Source organism: Dichomitus squalens (assembly GCF_000275845.1).
Source record: "Dichomitus squalens LYAD-421 SS1 unplaced genomic scaffold DICSQscaffold_45, whole genome shotgun sequence".
Taxonomy (NCBI): domain Eukaryota; kingdom Fungi; phylum Basidiomycota; class Agaricomycetes; order Polyporales; family Polyporaceae; genus Dichomitus; species Dichomitus squalens.
In genome coordinates this window covers 180,061-201,572 of record NW_006766927.1, presented here as the reverse complement: position 1 = coordinate 201,572, position 21,512 = coordinate 180,061, and the positions used below count along the sequence as shown (strand labels likewise).

At 54.0% G+C, this 21,512-nt stretch overlaps 8 protein-coding genes and 1 non-coding gene across 9 annotated transcripts; 4 read left to right on the top strand and 5 right to left on the bottom strand.

Annotated features, from left to right (window-relative positions):
- Nucleotides 1-488: 488 nt before the first annotated feature.
- DICSQDRAFT_26915 (uncharacterized protein) lies at nt 489-843 on the bottom strand (the record flags this gene model as incomplete). The annotated part of the gene is made up of 2 exons (XM_007369214.1): nt 489-680; nt 730-843. Coding segments are annotated over 2 exons (306 nt in total), but the record flags the coding sequence as incomplete, so codon positions are not given.
- A 9-nt stretch (nt 844-852) lies between these two features.
- On the bottom strand, nt 853-1,980 carry DICSQDRAFT_67968 (uncharacterized protein; the record flags this gene model as incomplete). Its single annotated transcript, XM_007369213.1, has 4 exons — nt 853-1,062; nt 1,115-1,358; nt 1,437-1,663; nt 1,750-1,980. 4 exons carry the CDS (start codon nt 1,978-1,980, stop codon nt 853-855), a joined length of 912 nt encoding a protein of 303 aa, XP_007369275.1.
- Nucleotides 1,981-4,739: 2,759 nt separating this feature from the next.
- DICSQDRAFT_173395 (uncharacterized protein) lies at nt 4,740-6,391 on the top strand (the record flags this gene model as incomplete). Its single annotated transcript, XM_007369212.1, has 8 exons — nt 4,740-4,903; nt 4,989-5,138; nt 5,190-5,325; nt 5,388-5,581; nt 5,638-5,770; nt 5,819-5,950; nt 6,001-6,143; nt 6,214-6,391. The coding sequence occupies 8 exons, from the start codon at nt 4,740-4,742 to the stop codon at nt 6,389-6,391; spliced, it is 1,230 nt and encodes a 409-aa protein (XP_007369274.1).
- A 684-nt stretch (nt 6,392-7,075) lies between these two features.
- On the bottom strand, nt 7,076-8,428 carry DICSQDRAFT_173394 (uncharacterized protein; the record flags this gene model as incomplete). Its single annotated transcript, XM_007369211.1, has 1 exon — nt 7,076-8,428. One exon carries the CDS (start codon nt 8,426-8,428, stop codon nt 7,076-7,078), a length of 1,353 nt encoding a protein of 450 aa, XP_007369273.1.
- A 1,299-nt stretch (nt 8,429-9,727) lies between these two features.
- DICSQDRAFT_157052 (uncharacterized protein) lies at nt 9,728-11,700 on the bottom strand. Its single transcript, XM_007369210.1, has 5 exons — nt 11,276-11,700; nt 10,830-11,216; nt 10,156-10,673; nt 10,009-10,105; nt 9,728-9,933 (listed from the first exon to the last, which is right to left on the bottom strand). Exons 1-4 carry the CDS (start codon nt 11,385-11,387, stop codon nt 10,043-10,045), a joined length of 1,080 nt encoding a protein of 359 aa, XP_007369272.1. The 5' UTR covers nt 11,388-11,700; the 3' UTR covers nt 9,728-9,933; nt 10,009-10,042.
- Nucleotides 11,701-14,444: 2,744 nt separating this feature from the next.
- Nucleotides 14,445-14,886, top strand: DICSQDRAFT_67906 (fungal hydrophobin; the record flags this gene model as incomplete). Its single annotated transcript, XM_007369209.1, has 3 exons — nt 14,445-14,592; nt 14,644-14,789; nt 14,845-14,886. The coding sequence occupies 3 exons, from the start codon at nt 14,445-14,447 to the stop codon at nt 14,884-14,886; spliced, it is 336 nt and encodes a 111-aa protein (XP_007369271.1).
- A 399-nt stretch (nt 14,887-15,285) lies between these two features.
- Nucleotides 15,286-16,007, bottom strand: DICSQDRAFT_173391 (uncharacterized protein; the record flags this gene model as incomplete). The annotated part of the gene is made up of 4 exons (XM_007369208.1): nt 15,286-15,409; nt 15,479-15,508; nt 15,581-15,745; nt 15,817-16,007. The coding sequence occupies 4 exons, from the start codon at nt 16,005-16,007 to the stop codon at nt 15,286-15,288; spliced, it is 510 nt and encodes a 169-aa protein (XP_007369270.1).
- Nucleotides 16,008-18,410: 2,403 nt separating this feature from the next.
- On the top strand, nt 18,411-19,158 carry DICSQDRAFT_139848 (uncharacterized protein). The gene has a single exon (XM_007369207.1). It carries the CDS (start codon nt 18,627-18,629, stop codon nt 18,834-18,836), a length of 210 nt encoding a protein of 69 aa, XP_007369269.1. The 5' UTR covers nt 18,411-18,626; the 3' UTR covers nt 18,837-19,158.
- A 1,861-nt stretch (nt 19,159-21,019) lies between these two features.
- On the top strand, nt 21,020-21,090 carry DICSQDRAFT_t155. The gene has a single exon. It is a non-coding gene; the product is annotated as a tRNA-Cys (tRNA).
- Nucleotides 21,091-21,512: the final 422 nt, after the last annotated feature.

Genomic DNA, 21,512 nt, shown 5'->3' with positions numbered 1-21,512 from the left:
GAAAGTGGAGGGGCCAGGATCGAACCCCAGACCCCGTGACGGCCAGGAGCGCCCATCCTCACTCACTGGCAGGTGACTGATGTGACAGCAGGAGCGCTTACTCATTGGAAGGAGTCCGGACTCAGCACGACTCAGGTATTAGTCGTAAGGTCACCATGAGGCAGGTCAGAGGGTAGGACATGAGGCAGAGAACTCTGACCAAACGATGGTCAATAGGTACCTGGTCTGTGCACCATTGTATTAGTATATATAGTAGGGAGTCTGAGGCAGGGAACCTCAGACTTGATCTTCTTGTCGATTCCCCATCTCCTCTGTAGGTAGCTAGCAGCCCTACCTCCCTCACTACCCCTTCTAGTCTAGGGAATACATCTCTTCACATCTCTTGCTGTGTCACCTCTGGTTGCTTCGCTTCTCAGCACCAACCTCTGCATCAGTAAGCTTTGCCCTTGTTTGTTTTGGTGGCACAGCTCGTTGGCTGTGACACGTGGACACGTCTGCTGTGCGAACGTCCGGATGGCTTCATACATGTGCTTTGTGGTGATGCGAAATATGTCCAGGGTGACCTCCGTGTGAAGCCGGAGCTTTGCTAATGCATGCCAATTGGCAAGTTCGAAAAGTAGGTCGGCCACCGTCTGGTCGTCTGGCAGGTCGAGAAGACCTTCGTATGCGGGCATGATAGTCTGGCACATTTGCATCAGATTGGCCAATCTATATTGATATCAGGGGCACACTCACTATCAAAAAGGCCTCGTAGTCGCGCGCTGCTAGGCGCTTGCGCGAGGAGACGTCGTGCCAGAAACGGCGAATGCGGTCGCGCCCAAATGTTGGCATACGTCGCATTCTAAGTTGATGTTAGTAAATGATGTCTGCCAGTATATCAAGATAAGAGACAGACCGGCTGTTGAACTCTTCCACAGCATCACCACCCTTCTCAGCAAGCATGCGCATGAGGTGAGTAAAAATCCCCTTCCAAACCCCGAGCTCGAACTCATGCATCAGGTCGGGAGCGAGCAGGTCGTAAAAGTTGACGCCATGCTCGGACAAGCGTACGGAAAATGCGCTCTGAAAACATTTGCTCAGATGAAGACAATTACAACTGATGGAGAGCACATACTTGGATGGGAGTCAAGGATTCGGGATCGAGCCATGACTTGACGTGTGGCCCGGCAAGAGAACAACCCTTGAAGATATTCTTGCGCGCGCGTTTGATGTTCGCTTGCAAGGTCTTCGTATCTTGGCGTGTATGTGCACGGCGGCGGTCGTCGGTCTTGGTACCTGCATCCGCGACTTGGTCTTTGGTGATGAGGCACCGAGGGCAAAGACACCGTGCAAGCGGTCGAAGCGCCGCGATAAGCACCCTGTGAGTAGGTTAGTAATAAGTATATGAGAGCCAACACGACGCGGTCGCATGGAAGACCATTGTGGGGAGCACTTACTTCTCCGGGTAGTCAGCAGAGTATGTGAAAATTCGCGGGAAAAGCCGCCGCACAACACCATCGCCACAAGTGAGCACAATGCCATGCTTGTAAGCGTGCATGAAATCGGCGTCCAGGAGGAGGAGCCAGATCTGTTGGAAGAGCTCGCGTTTGCAGAACTTCAGCTCGTCAGCGCTAGGCGACTTTCCGTACATAGCCATATAGTAGTCTTTGATGGCATCTGGAAGCTGATATGTTGGTCAGCATGCAGTCTATGCAATATACAGAAGCCGACTTGATGGGCTCTGATCTGTATAACAACCTGATCACATACCCCGGGGATATATGCAAGATGATGCGCCATAAACTCAGTCGGCCGACCGCGGAAGTACTTCGAGAGATTCCCGAAGTACAGGTAAATTGGCCACAGAGCCGCGGAACCGAAGTTGGAAAGCTGCGTGGCGTCCGACCAGAGGAGCATCGGGAGGGTGACATACTCCATGTCAGGAGTGTGTACCCGTCGGAGGCCGAAGCTCCGAAGTTCACCGTTCCTGGTGTTGTCCATCGCCGTCTTCTCCCCATCATCAAACTCGCCGTGCAAGATCCCGAATCGCATGTTGAACCCGGGGGGCGAAGGCCTCTCCCATGGGTGGCAACGACAGTGGATAGCCTGCAACTCACCTAGAAGGGTTGTTGGTTGTAAGAGGCTTGTTAGAGCGATGAGAGGAGATGTTCGAGTGAACTGAACTGTAGATTGGGGGTACAGAGGTCCCCTATATATATACTACTGTACATCTGTGGCTACGTAGTACTATACAGTACATTCCCAGGATGCACAGTCGCACAGAGAAGCAGTGCGTACACAGCGAAGCTGTGTGTGTACCACATGAGTAGTACAGCCTCGGTTATTGCAGTAACCGGCTGTGCCGTTCCATATCTTGTGACGGCTGTGTTAGGCAAGCTGTGTGAACCAGCGCCTGTTCAACATCGCATCTCAAGCACGTATACCATTGGCTCGCACACCGGAGGTATTGGATACCACCGGCCGCACAACACTCGCCCGCAACAGAACCCAGCTCATCAACGTCGGGCTCCACATCCGACTCCCAACTACCCCATAACCCTTCGCCAATTCGCATTTACACGGATTGTTACAACTCCAATGCCATGCTCGAAGCGGAGGAGGAGATCCGACGGAAGCCGCGTGTGCCCGGAGTTGGCATGGGTACGTGGGAGGGGGATGTGTACTGAGGATCGCTGCCAGCCGTCCTCAGCGGAGAACACCCCAGAAGGGCTGGCCCACTCGTCCAGTGCATGTTCAGCCTTTTTCGCAGAGGATCCCTTAAGGTCGGCGGCATTGAATCCAGGCGATTGGACTACCGAGATGATATCGTCGAGAGCGTCCAGGGAGTTGGTGTCCGACCGGCCATAGAAATGGTCGACGAGTCGGAACTGGGCTGCGTTCGCAAAGGGACCGTAATCGGCTTCAGTTGGCGCGGGTTTCTCCTGAGAACCATTGCATGCGAAGCTCGATGAGGGTGAGAGGGTCCCTGAAGGACGGGTGCGATTGATCCACGCGATGCTCGTGTACTTGGGGGCGTCCTACGTGGCAGGCTTCTCGAGTCCAGGGGCGTCGCAAACACTTTCTAGCGTGACATGAGCCTCTGGATCGCGATGGGGACGGCGCGCGTATTCGCGGTACACGCCGAACCCGTCAGACTCTGACTTCCATGCGGCTTCAGCAGGAGGGAGAGGGGGAGACGGATCACGCAGTGGCGGGACGTCGACATGGGGAGGGGGCGCGGTCCTAGCCACATTGGCCGCATACTGGGATGGGAGACCGCTGCGCGAAGATGGCACAAAGTCGTCCCAAATCTTCGGTACACGGACTCGCCGGCCTGATCTAGTAGACGGTGGGGGCTGGCTGGGATTAGGGAGAGCAGGAGGGGGTGGCATATACAGGGACTATTCAGGGATGCATGCATCAGCAGCCCTAACTAAAAACCATAGTATCGAAGAGACTTGCCTGGGAGTGACGTTCCAGCCATGCTCTCTTGTAAAGCAGAATGGGCGGTTCATCGGACTTGCGTTTGCCAAGCACGGCCGCCGTGATAGAGGCCAGCGCATGAGGGCACACATTACAATGCCGCCCCATGCTGATCTTGCTGTCCGTGCTGAAGGCGCATCCGGTCGCCAAGCAGTGATACTGCTTTTGTGAGGATTTGATACCTGAGGACTTGGGGCGCGGCATAACGACACAAAATGATGTTGAGGTTGGACTTCGGGTCGTTCAGCGTAGAGACAAGCACGCGGAGTGCGGTGACGGCGTAGGTGACAAGGGTGGCGGTGCGGTGCTTGTTCTTGTCGGATGCCTGCGCGGTCAGTTGCAGCCTAAGTGCGCCGTTCGTGGGTGGAGAGCCGTTATGGTTGGGAGGCCGTATGATTTGAGTGGGCCAAGGGGCAGAGGGAGGCGGGTCTTGCTGCCCCCGACGTGGTGAGCGCCCATGTTGGCAACCTGTCCAACCGGTGGAACGCATCCCAGGCTTCCGGCATGTCCAAAATATGACAGGGAGGATCGTTGTTAAGGGCTGATTTGTGAGGGTGGGACGATACGATTGCCTAAAGACCTCGAGCAAGAAGGCTTCCACGCGCGGCAAACACGTGAGTGGCGCGGCAAACACGTGAGTGGCGCGGCAAACACGTGGGTGGCGCGTATCTAGAGTTGTCCAACAGTCACATGACCGTGGCGCGCCGCCAGAGTAGTCCTCCATCTTTCTATCTGTTTGTGATACTCCACCTTCTCCCATAATGATCCTCAGCCCATATGCCTTACACTACCTTCTTGATTCTCAATTGCTCTGCTTTCATGGTTGTGACTGCCTCAGGTGAGTATCTCAGGTGAGTATCAGGCAGTTGTTGTGAGGTCACGGTGGCACGTCCAAGTCCACTAGCAGAGTCATCGGACTTAGAAAGCCCCCACCTCTCACACAACATCCCCATCCCCTGCTCCTCGACTCTCTTGAGCACCATTTGAAACTCTTCCCCGCTCTATTGCTCTACTACATTTATTAAACATGCCAGGGAGACCCCATTGGTACCGCACCTTCAAGGCTCATGCAAAGCAGGCCGCCGCTGCTCGTGCCCAGGTCGGGTCCTCCAGCGGAGAGTCTCAGTCTCCGCCTTCGACACCTGTCACCTCTCAGGAGGGCCCCGGGGGCCATAAGACTGACAAGAGGTCTCGCAAAGGCATGTATTTTTTTACTCTTTGGTTATCCCGCTCGCGACACGACATAGACCTATTACACAGGTCGCACGGCGGAGGAGATGGCCAGGGCGTCCAAGAGGCTCCGTCTTGAGCCGACTCTTAATTCTGACTCAGAGGACAACGCCGATGAGACTCATGCAGAGGATGTTGTCAACACCTCTCCTGTCCAACCCCAGAACACGGGGTGGGTTATAGAAGCCTGGAACTGCAACGCCAGCGCCGAGTAAGTCCATCTGTTGGAGATGAGCACGCCAGCATTAGAAACACCGCATCTCTACTAAAATGTGTTTGTTACCTTCTTTATTTAGTGTCGATGCTCGCAACGCCCTCGGCATAGAGCTGATGTACGTCGCGGCGCGCCAGATTGGCCGTTGCAGTACGGAGTACCCCGACCAGGTGCGCGCCCTCACCTACGCTGTCCTATTCCGGGACGTTGATCCTGAGGACCCCCCCCACAAGTACGTGCCATCTTAACGTCCATTCTTATTATATGCTCACATCAGCACAAGCTCGGCTAAGTCGTATAGTGACGACGTCAAGGCGCACACTGTCTCCCTCCTTTGGATTTCCTACTTCCCCGGCATCAAGGAGCACCTCGACTACTTGGCAGTAACCCCCGCGTTGATCCTCCACCTCGGCCAATATGTATGTATTGCTTATACATCTTCTAACCCTGCATGTTTCAAGCGAGCTCACGGAATGAACAGGTTAGTGCCATTGCGGGGAAAGTCCGCAGCGATGACCTGGGCAGGTTGAACAATCATATCATATCTTACTCGCAGCTCGAGGACCCAAACAACATTCTCAAGCGCCACTCCAACTGTGGCTTTGAAGACTCTCGGACAGGACGACTTCTGTGCCCTGTCCGCCATCTCGAGCGGTTCGAAGCTGATCCGGCCCGGTAAGAGGCATTGTGCCCTATTCAAAATTTTAACTCTCGCTGACATCAATCTGAAGTGCCTGTTCGCTTTTTCGAAACCATTTAGTCAAAATCACTTCGTATGACTTCCCTTCATTCATGACTGATGTGTCTAAGATGGACGCCGAGGATCTTGAGGCCGGTTTTCTGCGCGGCCCACTTCTCGTCACTGTAAGTGTTGTTGTTCCCCACCAAACGTGATATTGAACCTCTTTTTAGTACTACAAGGCCATCTTTTGCGGCCGTTCCTCAGTCTTTGGTCTCGTGCCCTCCCGGGGCCAGCAGTCTGTTGCTGCTAAGTATAAGATGTCAAAGGTCAACATGCATAGTATTGTATATGTTGCGCTCCTGGTACGTTTCATGTCGTAATCCCTCTGAACTACCTGATGCTTGTGTTTCAGGCTCGGAGCGCCCTGAGCTCTGAAAGTGTATGGAGTGACGTCGACAGCAAGCGCTGGGAAGCGCCGGTGTTCCTCGAGGCCATCATGGACCTGGCGCACAAGTCTCCGTCGTGGCACCAAGAGATCCTCGCGTGGTGGAACAAGTAAGTGGCGTGTCATCGAATAGGATATTTTTCTGGCTGCGCTGAATGTCTCTCTAATCATGTCATACAGACAAATCTATGATACCGAAGATAACGACGACTCCGACGCCGAACGGGATTTGCAAGAGTCCGACTACTTCAAGATGTTGGCCCGACGTGCCAACAAGAGCCCGACCCCGTCAGTGCCCCTGGAGTCGTCTTTGCCCGCCTCGGAGGGCGGCGCACTCGAGGCGCCCTTGGACAATTGAGATGTATGTGTCGCCGTTGACGTTGAGCTTCTCCGCCCGGGTTTTCGACTGCTGTTCACTAACTCAGCACTTCAGTCACGCAAATACGGGCGCAGCCCCCACCGCAAAATTCAGTTCTTAGGCTCCTCTGTCAGCTTCTTGTTGGTCTGGCTTGCTTCATTGTCAGCACATTCGTGCTCTCTTTGTATACTGTGTCACGCCTGCTTGTATGTAATAGCATTCAAAACAATGCTGTGTCCACTCTGCCTCTGATGATGTCAAAATTGTGTCGTGTGATATGAACAATTCCATCGCCTTACGTCTGATCCCCGGTGTTGTTGTCTATGAACATATGCCGCTTGCTCATATGCCATTTGTGCCCTGCCACTCTACCATGTGCGGCATTCCACTCGCATATGTCCTGTCTGCCATGGCAGCACAGATCCTCATGTTCGCCCATAAATTCCCATTAGTGCACTGAGCCATGTACATAGCTGCCCGTACCATCCCTATCATATGGTAGCTACTGTTAGGATGCCCCGCCACAAATGGCAATCAGTGCCCAGCCGCCCAGCGCCATCTGGCCATGCCCGGTGATTCCTCGCGCGCCATCTGGCCATGGCCGGTGAGTCCTCGCGGATCTCTGCCAGTTTCCGCCATCCCTTTGCCATACCTTGCGGATCTGGTCTGTAAGGTGGCACCTGCTCATGCCTGCCCATATTCTTCAACATTTTGCTGATGTGGTGTAGCGTTCCACCATGTGATGCACCACTGATCGAGCACCTCCAGATGAGCAACGTGCATCCCCTGAAAGTAGTTCAGCAAGAGAACTTCGCGAAGTGAGGCGCCATCCAACCGCAGTTCCCAGACTTGTCGAGAGTGGTTCACAGAGCACTTCAAGATCCACCAGCTGTGTCTATCTGTGCGCAGAGAAACTCTGTCGAACGGGCGACTTCGGAAGAGATGACAAGGTACGAGGTCGGCGACACTCGTGTTGTCTACTCCCGCTACTTGGATGAGGGCGGTCGGAGGGACGGATAAGGCATTAAGCATCGCGCAGATCGAAGTGTTCGATGTTTCAACGATTCCGAGCTCTTTGAGCGAGGGAAGGTGTACGATAGCAACGCGTCCCGTCACCGGCCACTCGTCCGGGATCGCATAGTTGCCGAAATGCAAGGTCTCGAGATTGGGACAGTTGCGCAGCGCCTGCAGTAGCACCAGAGGATCTGGAGATATGACTCTTGCATCAGGATCGGAGCCGGACAAGCTGACTCTCCGCAAGGATCTGGCAGTGAACAGAGGGAAGAGTTCCGCCGGGCTGATGAACACCTCGTGCAGGTGGGGAAGATTGATTTCAGGGAAGCGCGGCAAACTTGTCAGGTCAATTCGTCCTAGCTGTGCCTTTTCGTGTCCACGATAGATATGGAGTGTTTCTAATGCTGGCGTGCTCGTCTCCAACAGCCGGGGTAGATTGTTCAACACTGGCCGCGTACTCTGAATGCAGATCGATAGAGAACTGACCCGATGTGAATGAACAGACAGCTCGACAGGAAGAGCAGATATTGGGTCGGGCTCGTCTGGGGACTCGGGTCCTAAGACCTCTGTATGGATGAGGCACGGGGAAGACCTTTCGAGGAGGGCGGCTACATGCTCAGAAGGTACTGTGACCGATCGGACGTCCTTGCTTCCGGCCATATCCCGGGCCACCCTAGTGTAGCGAAAATAAAGCGCTGAAACTGCTGCTGCCCAGATTTGAGGCGTGGAGAGGTAGACAGAGCGCCATCGCCGGCAGACGGACGTTAGATGGACACTTCTCCGGTCCTGCCACGTCTGACCGAATATCTTGACCAGCAGCTCAGTGGGCAGCGTGTGGATCGGTGCGGCAGCGTTGTGGAGGTAGAGTATCGTGTAGTAGTGGAGGCGGGGCTCCTCCGATATCGTTTGTGTCGAGGGTCGGATCTCGTCGCTGCTGAGCCCAGCGAGACTAGCAGGATCCGGTTCTGGCACTGACGACGCGAAACCGGGGAAGGGAAGCGGTTCGGAGTGTTGGTGGTTCATTTCGGTCCCTTGAGTTACGAGATCAGCAGATGTGAGCAACTTCATCTGGTCCTTGAACGTACCGACTATGTAGCCTTCAGGTGATGGTACGAAAGATCCTAAGCCCTGGAGGCGCGCAACCTGAGCCCTGGAGGCGCTACTGAGGGCGTGGCTGTGCAATGGAAGCCGCCGCAGTCTGCCTCGTGGCACCGTCGTGATGATAGAGTCGTACTATAACTCACCCGGCAGCCAGGGACGTGAAAGTCGTCGGACCAACGTATTATATATTATAGCGGTACTACGTCAGGATACATATGTGAATTGCAACGCCATGTAAACGAGAGCATTCCGAAGTTCGTTAACAATATGAAAGGGTATCATGCACGCCGCAGCCCCGTGTGGACGGCAATAGGAAAGGTCGCGGTTGAGAAGCCATGAGAGACCGTGATCCTGGGCAAGATGAGTTGTGATCTATCTAACTGTGTAGGAGGCAAGATGACTTACGTGGAACCAGTGCACTGTCCGTTCAACAACCGTTTCCCACTGATCACATCGCAGTACAGTCCGTCGGGAAGAGACGTATGGAACATCACTGACCATTCCGATCGCGAAGAACCCGGGTGACCCTGTGCCATCGTCATCAGCTACCTCCCGATGTTGTGGAACGATGTGCAGCATACCGCGACCGAAAGCGATCCTCTGTGGTGCAGCTGGAGCGGTCCAGTGGGTGACTCACATCCACGTTCCCGACGGTGTTGCGGGAGCCGACCATTTCTGAAATGGCCTTCCCGAGGTGCTTGCAGAGCCAGCCATTGGACCCGCCATTGCCCGAGCATACCCAAGTACTGCCGTTGGGTGCACCAACTGCCGTTGGGTGCACCAGCATCGTCACTCGAGAGGCTACAACTCGAGAGGACCGTGGGAGTGCCGTAAAGATGAGCCAGGGCGAAGAGGTTGGTAAGCAACATATGATATAGACGTTAACAGGAAAAATGTAATTGGGGTCGCGAAAGTCCTGCGATGTACGAGCAAGAAATCGCTCGAGTCGTAACCGATACGCACACGTTCAGCGTCATGATTTGCGACGAAGATCGTTGTTTGAGCGCTCACACACGTCAGCCATTCCGTCGTGGAGGCGGACCATACGAGGTCAGACCCCTCTGTTATCCAGGTTCCGAAGGTCCGACAGCTGACTCGAGCTAGTGAACGCAGCTGTGAGGGCGTCTTTGAATCAGAATCTGCGACATCTTGCGATGAGCCAGCGCGTGATGATAGTCTCTGGCTACCTACTCCTGTACATGGCCCGTCTCGGTGTATTGATTCGGTGACACGGGACTACCAGCCTGGTAGACAACTTCTTGAGTGACGTAGAGATTTCTTTCAATTGATCGGCTTCTAGGCCATGTCCATTTCCATTTGATTGGCGAAGCCACTGCTACTCTCCATGCCCATTGTACATATTTCAGGCTATACATCACAATGTGGAGCTGAATGTGTTGCCGAGTTTGCACGCTTAGTAAGACCTGCTGTAGTTGCAGAGGCGTTGTAGATGCTTCATTAGCGACTATAGATTATAAGCAGGATATACCATGTCTACTCACAGACAGACACGAGGGTCCTTGAAACCCCTCCCACCTAAATCTCCGTTTCGTCACTGAGGATTCCGGCCAATGTCTTCTCGGGCAGGTCCCAATGTGCCTATCACTCTATCAGCACAGACCACGCGGCATCCATGACAGAGAACTCACAAAATGGTTTGCACCGCGGAAGCGCACGAAGTTGACGGTCCTAACCTTTTGACCTGCCTTCGCTGCTTTTTCAAGCTCCTTCGGGAAGGTCCAGGCTAACAGCGGCATCTCCCAAAACGAACGGTCGCACCAGATCAGCCGGAGATCCACCGAACGCCAGTCATCCGCCCCGTCAGGTATATCGCGCAGGAAGAACGCCTGTTTCCTGAGCGAGGCGAACACGCCGTGGATCCCACACGCCTGCGCGAGCAGGCTCTCGCTACCTCCAGGTTCGCCGGCTGCTGACGTTGATTCGGCTAGTTCTTCCGCCGACATAGTCTTCACAGTTGGCGGTGGGCTCTCTAGAGCGTTACGATCTTCGAGGGCATGCAGTCCCGCGCCGAGGTCACCGTGAGCGAAGTAACTTGAGCTCCATGTGCAGAACTTCTCGAAATACTCCTCCATTGGGAGCGAAGGATCGTGAAGGGGGTGGTAGAGACCCTCGGTAAATGGAAAGCCGAGACCAAGGTACGACGCATCTACACGTGTAGGTCAGTTTCCGTTTCCTCCGCACATATCGATCTTTCATTCAGCGCTAGTCTCGGGCAGGTTCCTTCGACACGTCTCGACTCAAAGCAACCGGTATCACACCGGTTGCTTTGAGGCGATTAGTGGATACAGTATGAGTCACGCACCGTAGTACACCAGCCGTCTAACATACTCGCTCAGGCGAGTGTCTTCGACTGGAAACGTCGCGACATGTGCGAGTAATGCGGATATCCATGTCGCTCCTAAGGACCATCCCACGAGGACGATACCGCCTTGGTGCCCTTGAGCTGGCGGAATGTGCTCAGTCTTTACCAGGTCAACGAGGTAGTCGTAGACCTCTCGCGCGCGTGCCTTCATCTCCTGTTCCGTCCCTTCGACTGCATCAGACGAACCAGGATTCGCGTTGGCTAGCTTTGAGAGATTCTCGAGTTCTTCGGGTGTGAAGGGAGCGGAACCAGGGTAGTCGCGTCTATTGGGCAGGACGACGCGCGCGTTATACTTGTGCGCGAGGGGTAACAGCTTCTTGAGGTTTGCTACGTGGGACGTCTGTCAAGACGAATCACTGTGGGCAGAGGGCGTTCGAGGATCTTACCTGCGTGAAAACCCCAGCCGTGAATGATAATCACGGTGGTGTAGTCAGTGCTGTCCTGAGGGGCTCCCGAGTCGAGGAAGGTCTTGAGGAGTGTCTCGGTGTTGCTCGCCATACCGGAGGCCTGTCTTTAATCGTTGGTTATTGGGCAACTTCGCTCGTTCTCTCTCTTTGACCTTATATATATGGCTTGTTGCTTAAACCCGTTCTCGGAGAGGACAAAGCCGCAGGAAAGCTTACTAAACGATTAGTCAGCGTCTCCGTGCATGTCCGGCAATTGAGGTGAAGATGAGCTGATGAATAATAACACTTGGGCGGATTGAGGAATACGTGCGAGGATACGACGCAGGTCGTGGTCGCCTCTGCTAGGCAGGTGGTGCTCAGTCAGCAGTGCCATAGTAGGGCGGTGTTTTCGTCATGAGAGTCATCTTGTGAGAGCAGCGAGCGACATCCACATGAGTCAGAAGCCATTCGAGAATTCCGAAGGAGCTATAGTTGTACTCAACAAAAACTGCTTCAGGTGTAGCGAGAGATTCCGAGTCGCGGTGTGCGCGGCGGGGAGAGCCATGTTCGGAAGCGCCCGGAACGTACTAGGGGGCGCTCACTTGATCTCGGTGACGACCAACAGGGGTGCTCAATTCTTGTCGGTCGCTCAGTTGCTCGCGCGCCTATTGGGCGCCTGCCTAGCTGCATTCGAGGTCAGCTCAAGCGTCTGCAGTACAGCGAGCGGCAGAGACACGCAGGCAGCGGGCGCAAAGAGATCGAAAAGATCGTCTCATGCTAGGTTTGTTAGGCCCGGGAAATCAGCCCAGCAAGTGAATGGTGACGTGGTGACGTCGGGAGAGCTTATAAACTCGTTGACCTGGACTTATTATACACAATGCGCCCAAGTCGGAAACAGAATCAGCACGACATATATATGGTTCAGGTGAGGGTGCCGCTGCAACTGGACTCAAACCTTGTAAGGCGACTCCATATCTCGAGACAAGCAACTTTATAGCTTCTAAATTGTCAAATCCTCGCGTCGCTCTCTAGTCCCAGCTCGGGGGCACCATGCGGACGTGTTGCACCTGCTGCCTGCGTGTCTCTGCTCGCTGTGCTGCAGACGCTTGAGCTGACCTTGAATGCAGCTAGGCAGGCGCCCAATAGGCGCGCGAGCAACTGAGCGACCGACAAGAATTGAGCACCCCTAACCACTGCCACGCTGTCAATGACAGAGTCAACTTGTTCAAGTTTCTGTATATATGTTGGATAGGTTTCGTTCCTCGCTCTATCTTCCAGGACTGCTGTATGCAAAATGTGAGAGGCGGCAAGAGACTAAGTGAGTCGCATTCAAGTTGACGTCCGTTCGTTCGCTTGGTCGTAGAGCCATCCTGGGACTCTCACGGGCAGGCGAGAAACTGGGTGTCACCCGACCACATGAACCAGGCAATGCCGTCCTCTACTTCGGTGGGTCAGAGTCATGGCCCTTTGATGTACTTACCGATTGCTGACTTTTGCCGCCCATGTGAGCGTCTCCTCTCGAAAGTTCCCAGGGGCGTTTGCAACGAGATACCCTCGTCGTCGCCTTTCTTCTCGAGCCGAACGCGCCCAACATTAATCTCGCTTGCCGCCCGCCCTTTTACACCGATGGCTAGCAGAAAATGCTACAGCCTTATACAAGACTGGATTCAGCACCAGCGTACGCCTCCCGATATCGGACTCGCCCGTGCGCGGCCACCTCGGATGGTCACGCTTCAAACCCTCCGGAACTGATCGTCTTCGATGAGAAATGCATCCGCATGCCGCACTCGTTAGCGGATATGCCTTCATGCAATTCATTCAAGTACATACTGCGGATAGCAGCAGCACACTGACTAGTGCGGCCACGACCCCATTTATTACTACTATCAGTCCCAGCGGCGTTAGATCCCGAAGGGTCATCCAGCCGGTGGGTCTCATTCCTGTATATGTGTTTGTGTATAGATGTTGTTGCCTGACAGACCAGCAGGAAGGGACCTTCCTTAACCTCTGCTCGGCTACCTGGACTGCCGCCGCTCTTCTTCCCAGGCCTTGCGACATAGTTCCCATCATACAGGTTGGATGGCGCTTAGCTGCAACTCGGGGACGGGGAAAGCACCCCTCCCCTCAAAAGTGACAGGGGCGATGAGATCCGCCTCTCCCTGAATATAGGGATCATTCTTGAGCAACAACGATACGCTATTCGCTCGGTGTGCATTGCTTGACGTTGCTGAGAAAGTTGACTTCCTGATGATCTCATGTCTGCGCCGGCACTGCGGTCCCAGTGCGGACAGTGCGCTAGCTGAGCCAAGCATAGACCTGAACGACTGATGGACAGCCAGCATGCATCGGATATGGACTTCTCTCCGAGGCGTTGCGCCGATTGCGCGGATGCGATGACGACACTGCATACAATTGGCGGAGCGCCAATACCTGCATGTGAGTAGGTCGTCTTTCTCATTGCCGCATGGTCCGGACATTGAACATCGTTGGAGTGCTTGTCATTTCATGGACTCCATGAGAAACTCTGTCTTGATCACTTTCACCACGTCATGCTTTGTCGTTGTATTCAACAAAGGACGAAATATGGAAACTCAACTACTTGCACGCTTCAAGGTACCCTAAAGGCTGTCGAGTGTGCCAATTGACCAGGTAGTTTGCACACTGATCCCGTCCTTACAGTATTACGGCAGTGCCGGTTCTAAGCATCCTGTCCTCACGTCAAAAAGCATGCGGGCCTGCATTTCTTGGAGCTGTTGTCGCATGTATGTTCTCGCGTTTCCCCTATTGGCCCATCGTATATGAACTATGATGACACTGCTAGAAGGCACCTTTCCAGTGGAACACACGGGACTTCGCCTTCCAGCATCACAGGAGAAAGATGTTATGCTGTGCGCCGCGGAGGTCCGTCGCGCGCATGCATGCACTCACGCCCTGGTATGTAATTGATTCACGCTCTCCAGTAGCTCCTCCCGCATGTGGAACGGTTGAAATAGGTACAAGCCTTCGCCCCTGTGACGTCCTGATGATGCACGAGCCATCCAAGGCGAACGAACAAAATAGACAGAGGTTTGGGGAGCATACATAAGGAGTGAATGTGAGCAATCCATTCTCAGGTCGAACAACCTCGCCCTTCGCTTACAAGCAAACAGCAGCACATCCCAGCAACATGATGCTCACTCACGCCCTCGCTCTCGCCGTCGCCTCTCTGCCCATCCTTGCTGCTGCCACCCCCGTCGAGCTCGAGGCCCGCCAGTCGTGCTCCACTGGGGAGATTCAATGCTGCGAGTCCACTGAGACCGTAAGCATTAGCCGACTCTGTCTAGTGGCTGCTCGCTTACCTCGCGTTGGTTAGGCTGGATCTGCGACAGGCACTGCTCTTTTGGGCTTGCTTGGTGTCGTTGTTCAAGACCTGAACGTTCTCCTCGGTGTCAACTGCTCCCCGATCACTGTGATCGGCGTGGGCAGCAGCGGCAGCTGCTCCGCTTCGACCGTGTGCTGCGACGACAACAGTCACGTATGCGTGATCCTCACCTTGTCACTTGCTAGCTGCTCACCGAATCGTTTTACAGGGGGAGCTCGTCTCCATCGGCTGCGTCCCTGTTAGCCTCTAACCCGCCCACCGGAGTTTTGCGTCAACGACCAATATACGGGAGTTCATTTCATCCGTTGTTTGTAGGATGACATGACCTTTGTCTTTCAAATAGTATATTAAGATATGCTGAGAATCCTCGAACGAGATCATTTCGAATATGCGGCCTTGGCTCGACACCAATAGTGTGCTTCCGTTTTGGGATACAATCGTTCAATATCGGAGGTTGGTCCTCAGGCACAGATTGTTCCAACCGCCAATCCCGTATCAGTATCTTATAAAAACCGACGCGGGCATAGAGATACTATTCTGCTATCGCTAGTCAGAGGAAGAAACAGTGGGCTGAGAATATACCCCGTATCCACACCAATCGGCACACAGACCACATATCATTCCAAACAATTCTACAACAACACTCCCTCTACAGGTTGGATATCCCATACATAGTAAACACGTGCAGCAATGGATCCGCCGTGGCGACGATCTTCATGATAAAGAAGTTGCGGTTCATCCACGAGTATGTCGGCGAGTCTGTCTCAACGTGCCTGCAAATCGGCTTGTGCACTTAGTTGCCGCTCTCTACAGAAGAACAGTTACCATCGGCTCGGACTTACACGTAGCAGTAAGTGTCGGTGGTTGTGTTTCTTGTCGCATCCACATAAAAGTCAGCTATGCGGTTTGTTCGATTGAATGTCGCAATAGCGTTGCTCACTCACCCGACGCCCTTAACAGTCATCGAGGCGAGCCTTCCGTCCTCCTTCCAGATATACGGCAGGACCCACAAAGGGAACAATAGTACTTCCTCGGTGATGATACCTGTGTCTGTTGTCGGGAGGAGGGTCGCGACGACCTCGTTTGTCGTTGCGTCCGTGAGGTTCCCTCTATGAGTGTGGAGAGTATCCCTATGAGTCGCCTAACACGAGAGCTTGGGGGATGCAGATGCACAACTCACCCGCTGACGGGTGCGTGCACGCGGAAGCCGAACGGGCCCGTAGTGTTCGTGTAGGGCTCGTTTACCAGCTGCCCTACGAAAATAGATTGAAACTCGGGCGAGGGCTCTGCGGTTTGCGCGGCGACTGCGAGTGCGCCAGCAGCGGCGATGCTGGCGAGGAATAAGACTCGGAGGAACGAGTAGTGTCGCATCGGGAGATCGGTGCAGTACGTATGGCGTTGGGTAGATGCTTGCCTTACGCTTGTACATACTCATACATCTTTTATGCCAAACAGCTTGAGTCCTCGCGCTAGCTAATGTGGTGCATCAGAAGACATGGCGTTTGGGTTCTGTCACAATGAGGAGAGTTCAAACTCACTAGGCCGCCGCAACGTTGAACAAGCTCTGATAAGTGAGTCGCCCGCACGGGAAGCGCATAGCGTGCCACTTGCTGTCGGAACCTTTTGCCGTCTTCACGAGTCTTCCCGGCTCGTATGCTAATGGTCGGTTCCATCTTGTCACCTCTCGACCACGCTTTTCGCATACAGTAACCGTGTGGGATCGAGTTGAGTAGTGACATGCATCAGTGCACAACGGACTTAAGTATGTCTTTCTCGACTATCCTGCTGATTAACGCTCATACCGTGATTGTGGCGAGCTCCACGCCCTCGTCATGCTTCCGAAAACCTGGAGCCCAGGCGTGGCTCGTGCGCGGGGGGCAAGTCCTTGAGACGGAAGCTCTCTCATTCGTGAGGTCCATGCGTATTCCGGCCCTACTCGGCGGTACGGCTGACGCTAATCTCGGTAATAACATCATCCCACCGCAAGGGCCGATTTGCAGCCAGTTGGGTGGCGTTGGCGGAGTGGACATCACCGTGACAAATGTCTTAATCATAAGCTGGCCTGCATATGTCGGTCGACATCGGATCGTACCATCTACAAAAATAGCTCCTCAGAATCGTAAGTACGACATAGACCCACTCGACACCACTCGCAGAATCAAAGCAAGCGCGCCCAGCACTAAGACGCAAGACATAAATGTGATGCCATGTACCATCGAGAAGATGGCCGTAGGCGTCCGGAAGGGGAAGGAGAGCTCTCTGCGAAACACTGTCCCTCCTTCACCATCCGCCTTTGCTCCGACTCCTTTCGTGAGCTCCGTAATCGCCCTACCACAGCATGCGCTTTAGCCATCCGATATACGTCACTCTCCAACGTCTTGAGGGTCAAGGAAACAATACCACGACACACATCCTCTCCAACACCTTGATGCAGCTTTGGCTGTCAGGCTCGCCGCGCGCAACCTTAGAGCCCCCGATCCTCTCCTGCTCGGGTCGGGACGGCTCAGATGAGACGGGGTCCAAGCCCGAGGGGAGGAGCGAGAGCGGCGGATCTTCCTTGAAAACTGCGACCGGTACGGCGTGATGCGATGGCATGACCTAGTCCAAACTAAGGACCACTGCATGGTAGTACCTTGCTACGATGAATAGCGCCTTTCCCGAAAAAGACTCCTTCAATTCAGTTACTGCAGAAGCAGTCACCAAACTAAGACATAGAACCAGGAGTCGCCCAGTTCCCCCGGGGAACTAGGACGGTCGTCGTCATACCTGCACACCTACCTTGATGACCAAAACTTGAATTAGTGATCAGAACGCTGGGAGACACAACGACGGACGTCTCTGCACCTGGACGCGATGAACGTATGAAATCGCGGCCGAAGAGAGGGACTCAACAGAACTGCGCGACCACGTGAAGAGATAAGGTGCGCTCTTCCAAAGGACCACTTACGGGAAAGGCGCCTCGTCGCGCTCGCCTCTGATCCAGGTCAGTCAGGCGGCGCTCGAGCAGAACTCAGCTTGAAGATCGCGTAGCATCGGGGTCAGAAAGCTGAAGAGGCCTGGCTCGAGCTCCAGCCTGAAATTGTGTACCCGCAGCCAGTGGGCCGCACGTAGTTACGTGGTAACATTCTAGCGGGGCGGGAATATGAGGGCTAGTACTAGTAGATCGGGCCGGTTGAGTGCCCTAAGGGAGCTGAAGGGGCCATAAGAGTCAGGTGGAAGAGTGAGAGGCAAGGATGAGGGGCCACGGGCTCATATCCTAGTCGATGGGCCTTGAGCTTGATCAAAGAGCTGGCAGCCCAGAGATTGGATCAATACGACTTAGCGGTAGAGGCGCTGATGTAAAGCTCGACAGCTTACCACGGCGACGCGAGTCAGAGGGATTTGAGTGCAGCCACAATAATATTCAGCACACATAGATCTCGTTGGAGGAGCACGAAGGCAGAGAAGCCACGGGTGAGGAGGAGTCTGCTAGTACTTACTATGTAGTACTGAAATGCGGAGGACCTGCATCCGCTTCGGGGAATTGGCGTGAGCGCGGTAAGTATGTCTATCCTAATTTGTTTGTACGCCTGGTCTCCAAACATTGCTCTACGGCGTCTGTTGGGTACTCGGCTCTTGACCTCCATTGTCGACCTCGTCCTCGAGCTTCAGTGGCTTACCTTCAGCTAGTATACATCTGTGGGCGACCTGTATCTTGGAAACAGCCTCTTCTGTGCTGGCCGGTGTGTACTTATGTTGACCTAGGCGTGAACACTTGCCGGGAAAGGGAATCCCTTGTGTGCGCACTCGCTCGGGATTCATCAATTGCCACTTCGCCTTCATGCTATTCGTGCAAGGTCCCTAATGGCAGCAATCCTCCAAGACATATCTGGTATATAACGGGGTACTACTGGCACTCAAGTCAGCATCAGCAGCCAGTCCTCCAGCGATTTCATCACTCAGAAAGCTCCCAGCCTTCGCTCATACTACACCTGATATCCTCCGTCGAAGATGTCTTACTCTACCATGGCCCCCGCCTACACCTTCTACTCTTCTGCGCCATCCGCACCGAACGCATTTGCGCTCTTTGGGACCACGGAGTCGCCGCGCGACACATACAACATGTACGATGATGCACGCCAGGTGCTGCGTCCTTCGCACGGGCGGGTCGCTCAGCCCAAGACGAACAAGTTCGGGCTGAAGAAGCTTTTCCGGCTGTAGACGCAATCGTGCCCTGCTCGCGATCCATCCCCATCAGCCCCTCTGCCCCACCTCTATGCCCGCCATTACCCTTCGTGGGCGTCGACATTGGGACAGACGGTTGTGCCCGCTCACAGTCGTTGACTACAACACCGCCGTTCGCACGCACTCCATCGCGACCTCTCACGCAGTCACTTGTCTACGTGATAATGGAGTCCTCCCGTCGCCCGGCCCCGTTGTCGCCTTACGTGACCTTACTTCGCGCTTGCGCGAGTCCACGCCCTCTCCAGGAGATCCGGATGGATACGGAGAGGATTCATCCGCTGAGGGTGGGCGAACGCCACCAAGGAATTGCTATGGACCCACGTATGAGTCTCACCTGTATACTGCTTGTACTGGCAGCTACGAGAACATGATCTATTTGCTCCAACTCGTGCTGGTGTAATCACGTTCCATCTGGTCTTGAGTTTGGCTCGTTCATGAAGCGTTTTCGAAGGTCAAATGGTTCTCTCGATTCTCACTCGAGGAGATGGGCGCTCTGTGGGTACTCTTCAGTACACGTATCCCGACGTCGGTCGCCGAGACGGCCGTTTCATGAGATGTCGGGAACGTCCTGCTTGGCTGTCATGCACATGACGACCGTCAACGCGCCCGACTCCGAGCTCGTTGGTGGAAGATCTTGTTGCGAGACGAGATGTCTTCCCCCTTGCTGTCGTTCTGTATGGGTAACGGATTGATTGGCAGATCTGGGAAAAGAGCCTTCTCCATCGTCCAGTCCAGATATCATGCACTGCATCTCGGGCCGTTCAATCACCGCAGGCGACGAATGCCTCTGTGCCAGATATCGGACGCTATTATATTGATACATTGCTTGCACAGCTCATAAGATGTGCGCAGAAGTCGAAGGAGGTACAGCCGCGGAGGCATTGTGCGTTCAGATAAGGCCGAATCTGCCGTTTGCGGTGTACTTGATGATATTTGTCAGTCGATTCTGTAGTAATGTGTCTCCGGTCGCCACTGATATTACGTTGTCCGAGCCACCTAGGGACGGCTCGCAGCCCAGATAGTATATATGCCCGCTTGTACGCTTACTTACTAGCATCTTCCCAACTGGTTTGAGTTGTCCACCCTTCTTGCCACTCATCTGCAACGGACATGCCATCGACTAATTCAAGTGCTCCTGGAGAGCAGCATGGCTTACAGGACTGGATCCTCGAGTCTGTCCAACACTATCAGAGCTAGTGGGTCCTTTGCTTTCGCTCCAATGACTCCGTCCTCACGCAATGGGATTTTTTCTTCTAGTCAACTTGCTGCCTGCACGGCTTTGACAAGTTTCGGTTTGTCCTCCTGCTGACCGTATAAGAGCACCCCTAACCTGAGACCATAGCCTTATTGTTATTTGAGTATGTGACGACCTTCGACCGCGAGATCCGTTATCTCTCGGACGGCAAACGAACATGGGCAAAGGCAGTGTTCATCCTCAACCGGTACATCAGTCTGCTACAGTCGACAGCCACGCTTTTCTGTGCTTTGTCAAGTCCATCGTTGTTTGTGAGTATATTCAATCCTCTTGGTCCTTTGCAATATTGAGGCTAATGGCATATCTCAGAGGTGCGTGTCCTTGGGACTGATGTGGGCGCGCAGTTCAAGGTGGTTATGTGACACTGCAAGTATCGTAGTTGCGTCATCCTCCCGCGTATCATCGAAGCAAGTGCAGTACTTCTATGTGCCGTCTGGACAGGTGAGCACCTCATGTCGTACGCGGTATACGACGGCTGCTCATGGAACAAAACACCACTAGTCTTCTCTACTTTAAGAGTGTATGCCTTCGGAGGGAACAAAGCTGCAATTGCAGTACTTGTAGGGCTCCTGTCTTGTGTAACAGTGGTCGCAGATTCTGTGAGTCAGCCCACCTTCTATCTGCCAAGTACTTATGTGAATTGGTGTCCGTACAAGGTACTCATTGGATTCTCCTATATGGTCAAAGCGCGTTTGCCTCTGTCGCCTTACCCAGAGTTCTGCACCATGGCCTTCGACATACCCGTACAGTGGGAACAAAAGTAAGTTCATGCTTTGCTGCACACATGACCCATGATCTGATTGACCAATTTTAAGGCGTGAGTATTATGGCCTGTATTTAGCCAACACATCATCGAAACAATAGTTCTCCCTGTTGGAATCTGTAGAATTCACACTCTAGTATCGGTTGGATGGTGTAGTGTTAACACCTCCCAGTGCATATGGGATGACCTGGGTTCAATCCCCGGTCTGACCAACTTTTCATTGTTCAACAGGTTATGAGCCCTGCGCTCTGACCGAAGTTTCGTGTTGACGTTTATCACTGCGCGCACCCATCATCCCTCTCTGTCGACACTCGGTTCTGCCCGTGCATCCCCTCCACTTTCCTAAACTCTTGACTGTGCCCGCCGACACTGCTGCCACGGTGACTTTGCACAGTTGTGCCCGTGAGCGCTTGTAGTCTAGTATCTAGTATCGTGTAGCACCCTATTGCGCTTTCGAGGCGTACGGGGTTTCAGGTATCCCTGTGCCAGGCCACGCACTTGCGCCCGCCAGCACTTGTACCGGGGTCGTTAGTGACCTTAGGACCGGAGGACAACCGTGTGGACCCTCCTTACGATAGCCTTTTGCATACGTACCTAGCTAGCTTTTCTTGGGCACAGTTGGCGACTTCTACCC

Coding starts and splice junctions, on each gene's coding strand:
- DICSQDRAFT_157052 (XM_007369210.1), bottom strand. CDS start 11,387: ATGGCGAGCAACACCGAGACACTCCTCAAGACCTTCCTCGACTCGGGA. Junction 10,674..10,829: donor TAGACGGCTGGTGTACTACG/GTGCGTGACTCA, acceptor CTACACGTGTAG/ATGCGTCGTACCTTGGTCTC. Junction 10,106..10,155: donor TCCGCGGTGCAAACCATTTT/GTGAGTTCTCTG, acceptor ATAGAGTGATAG/GCACATTGGGACCTGCCCGA.
- DICSQDRAFT_139848 (XM_007369207.1), top strand. CDS start 18,627: ATGTCTTACTCTACCATGGCCCCCGCCTACACCTTCTACTCTTCTGCG.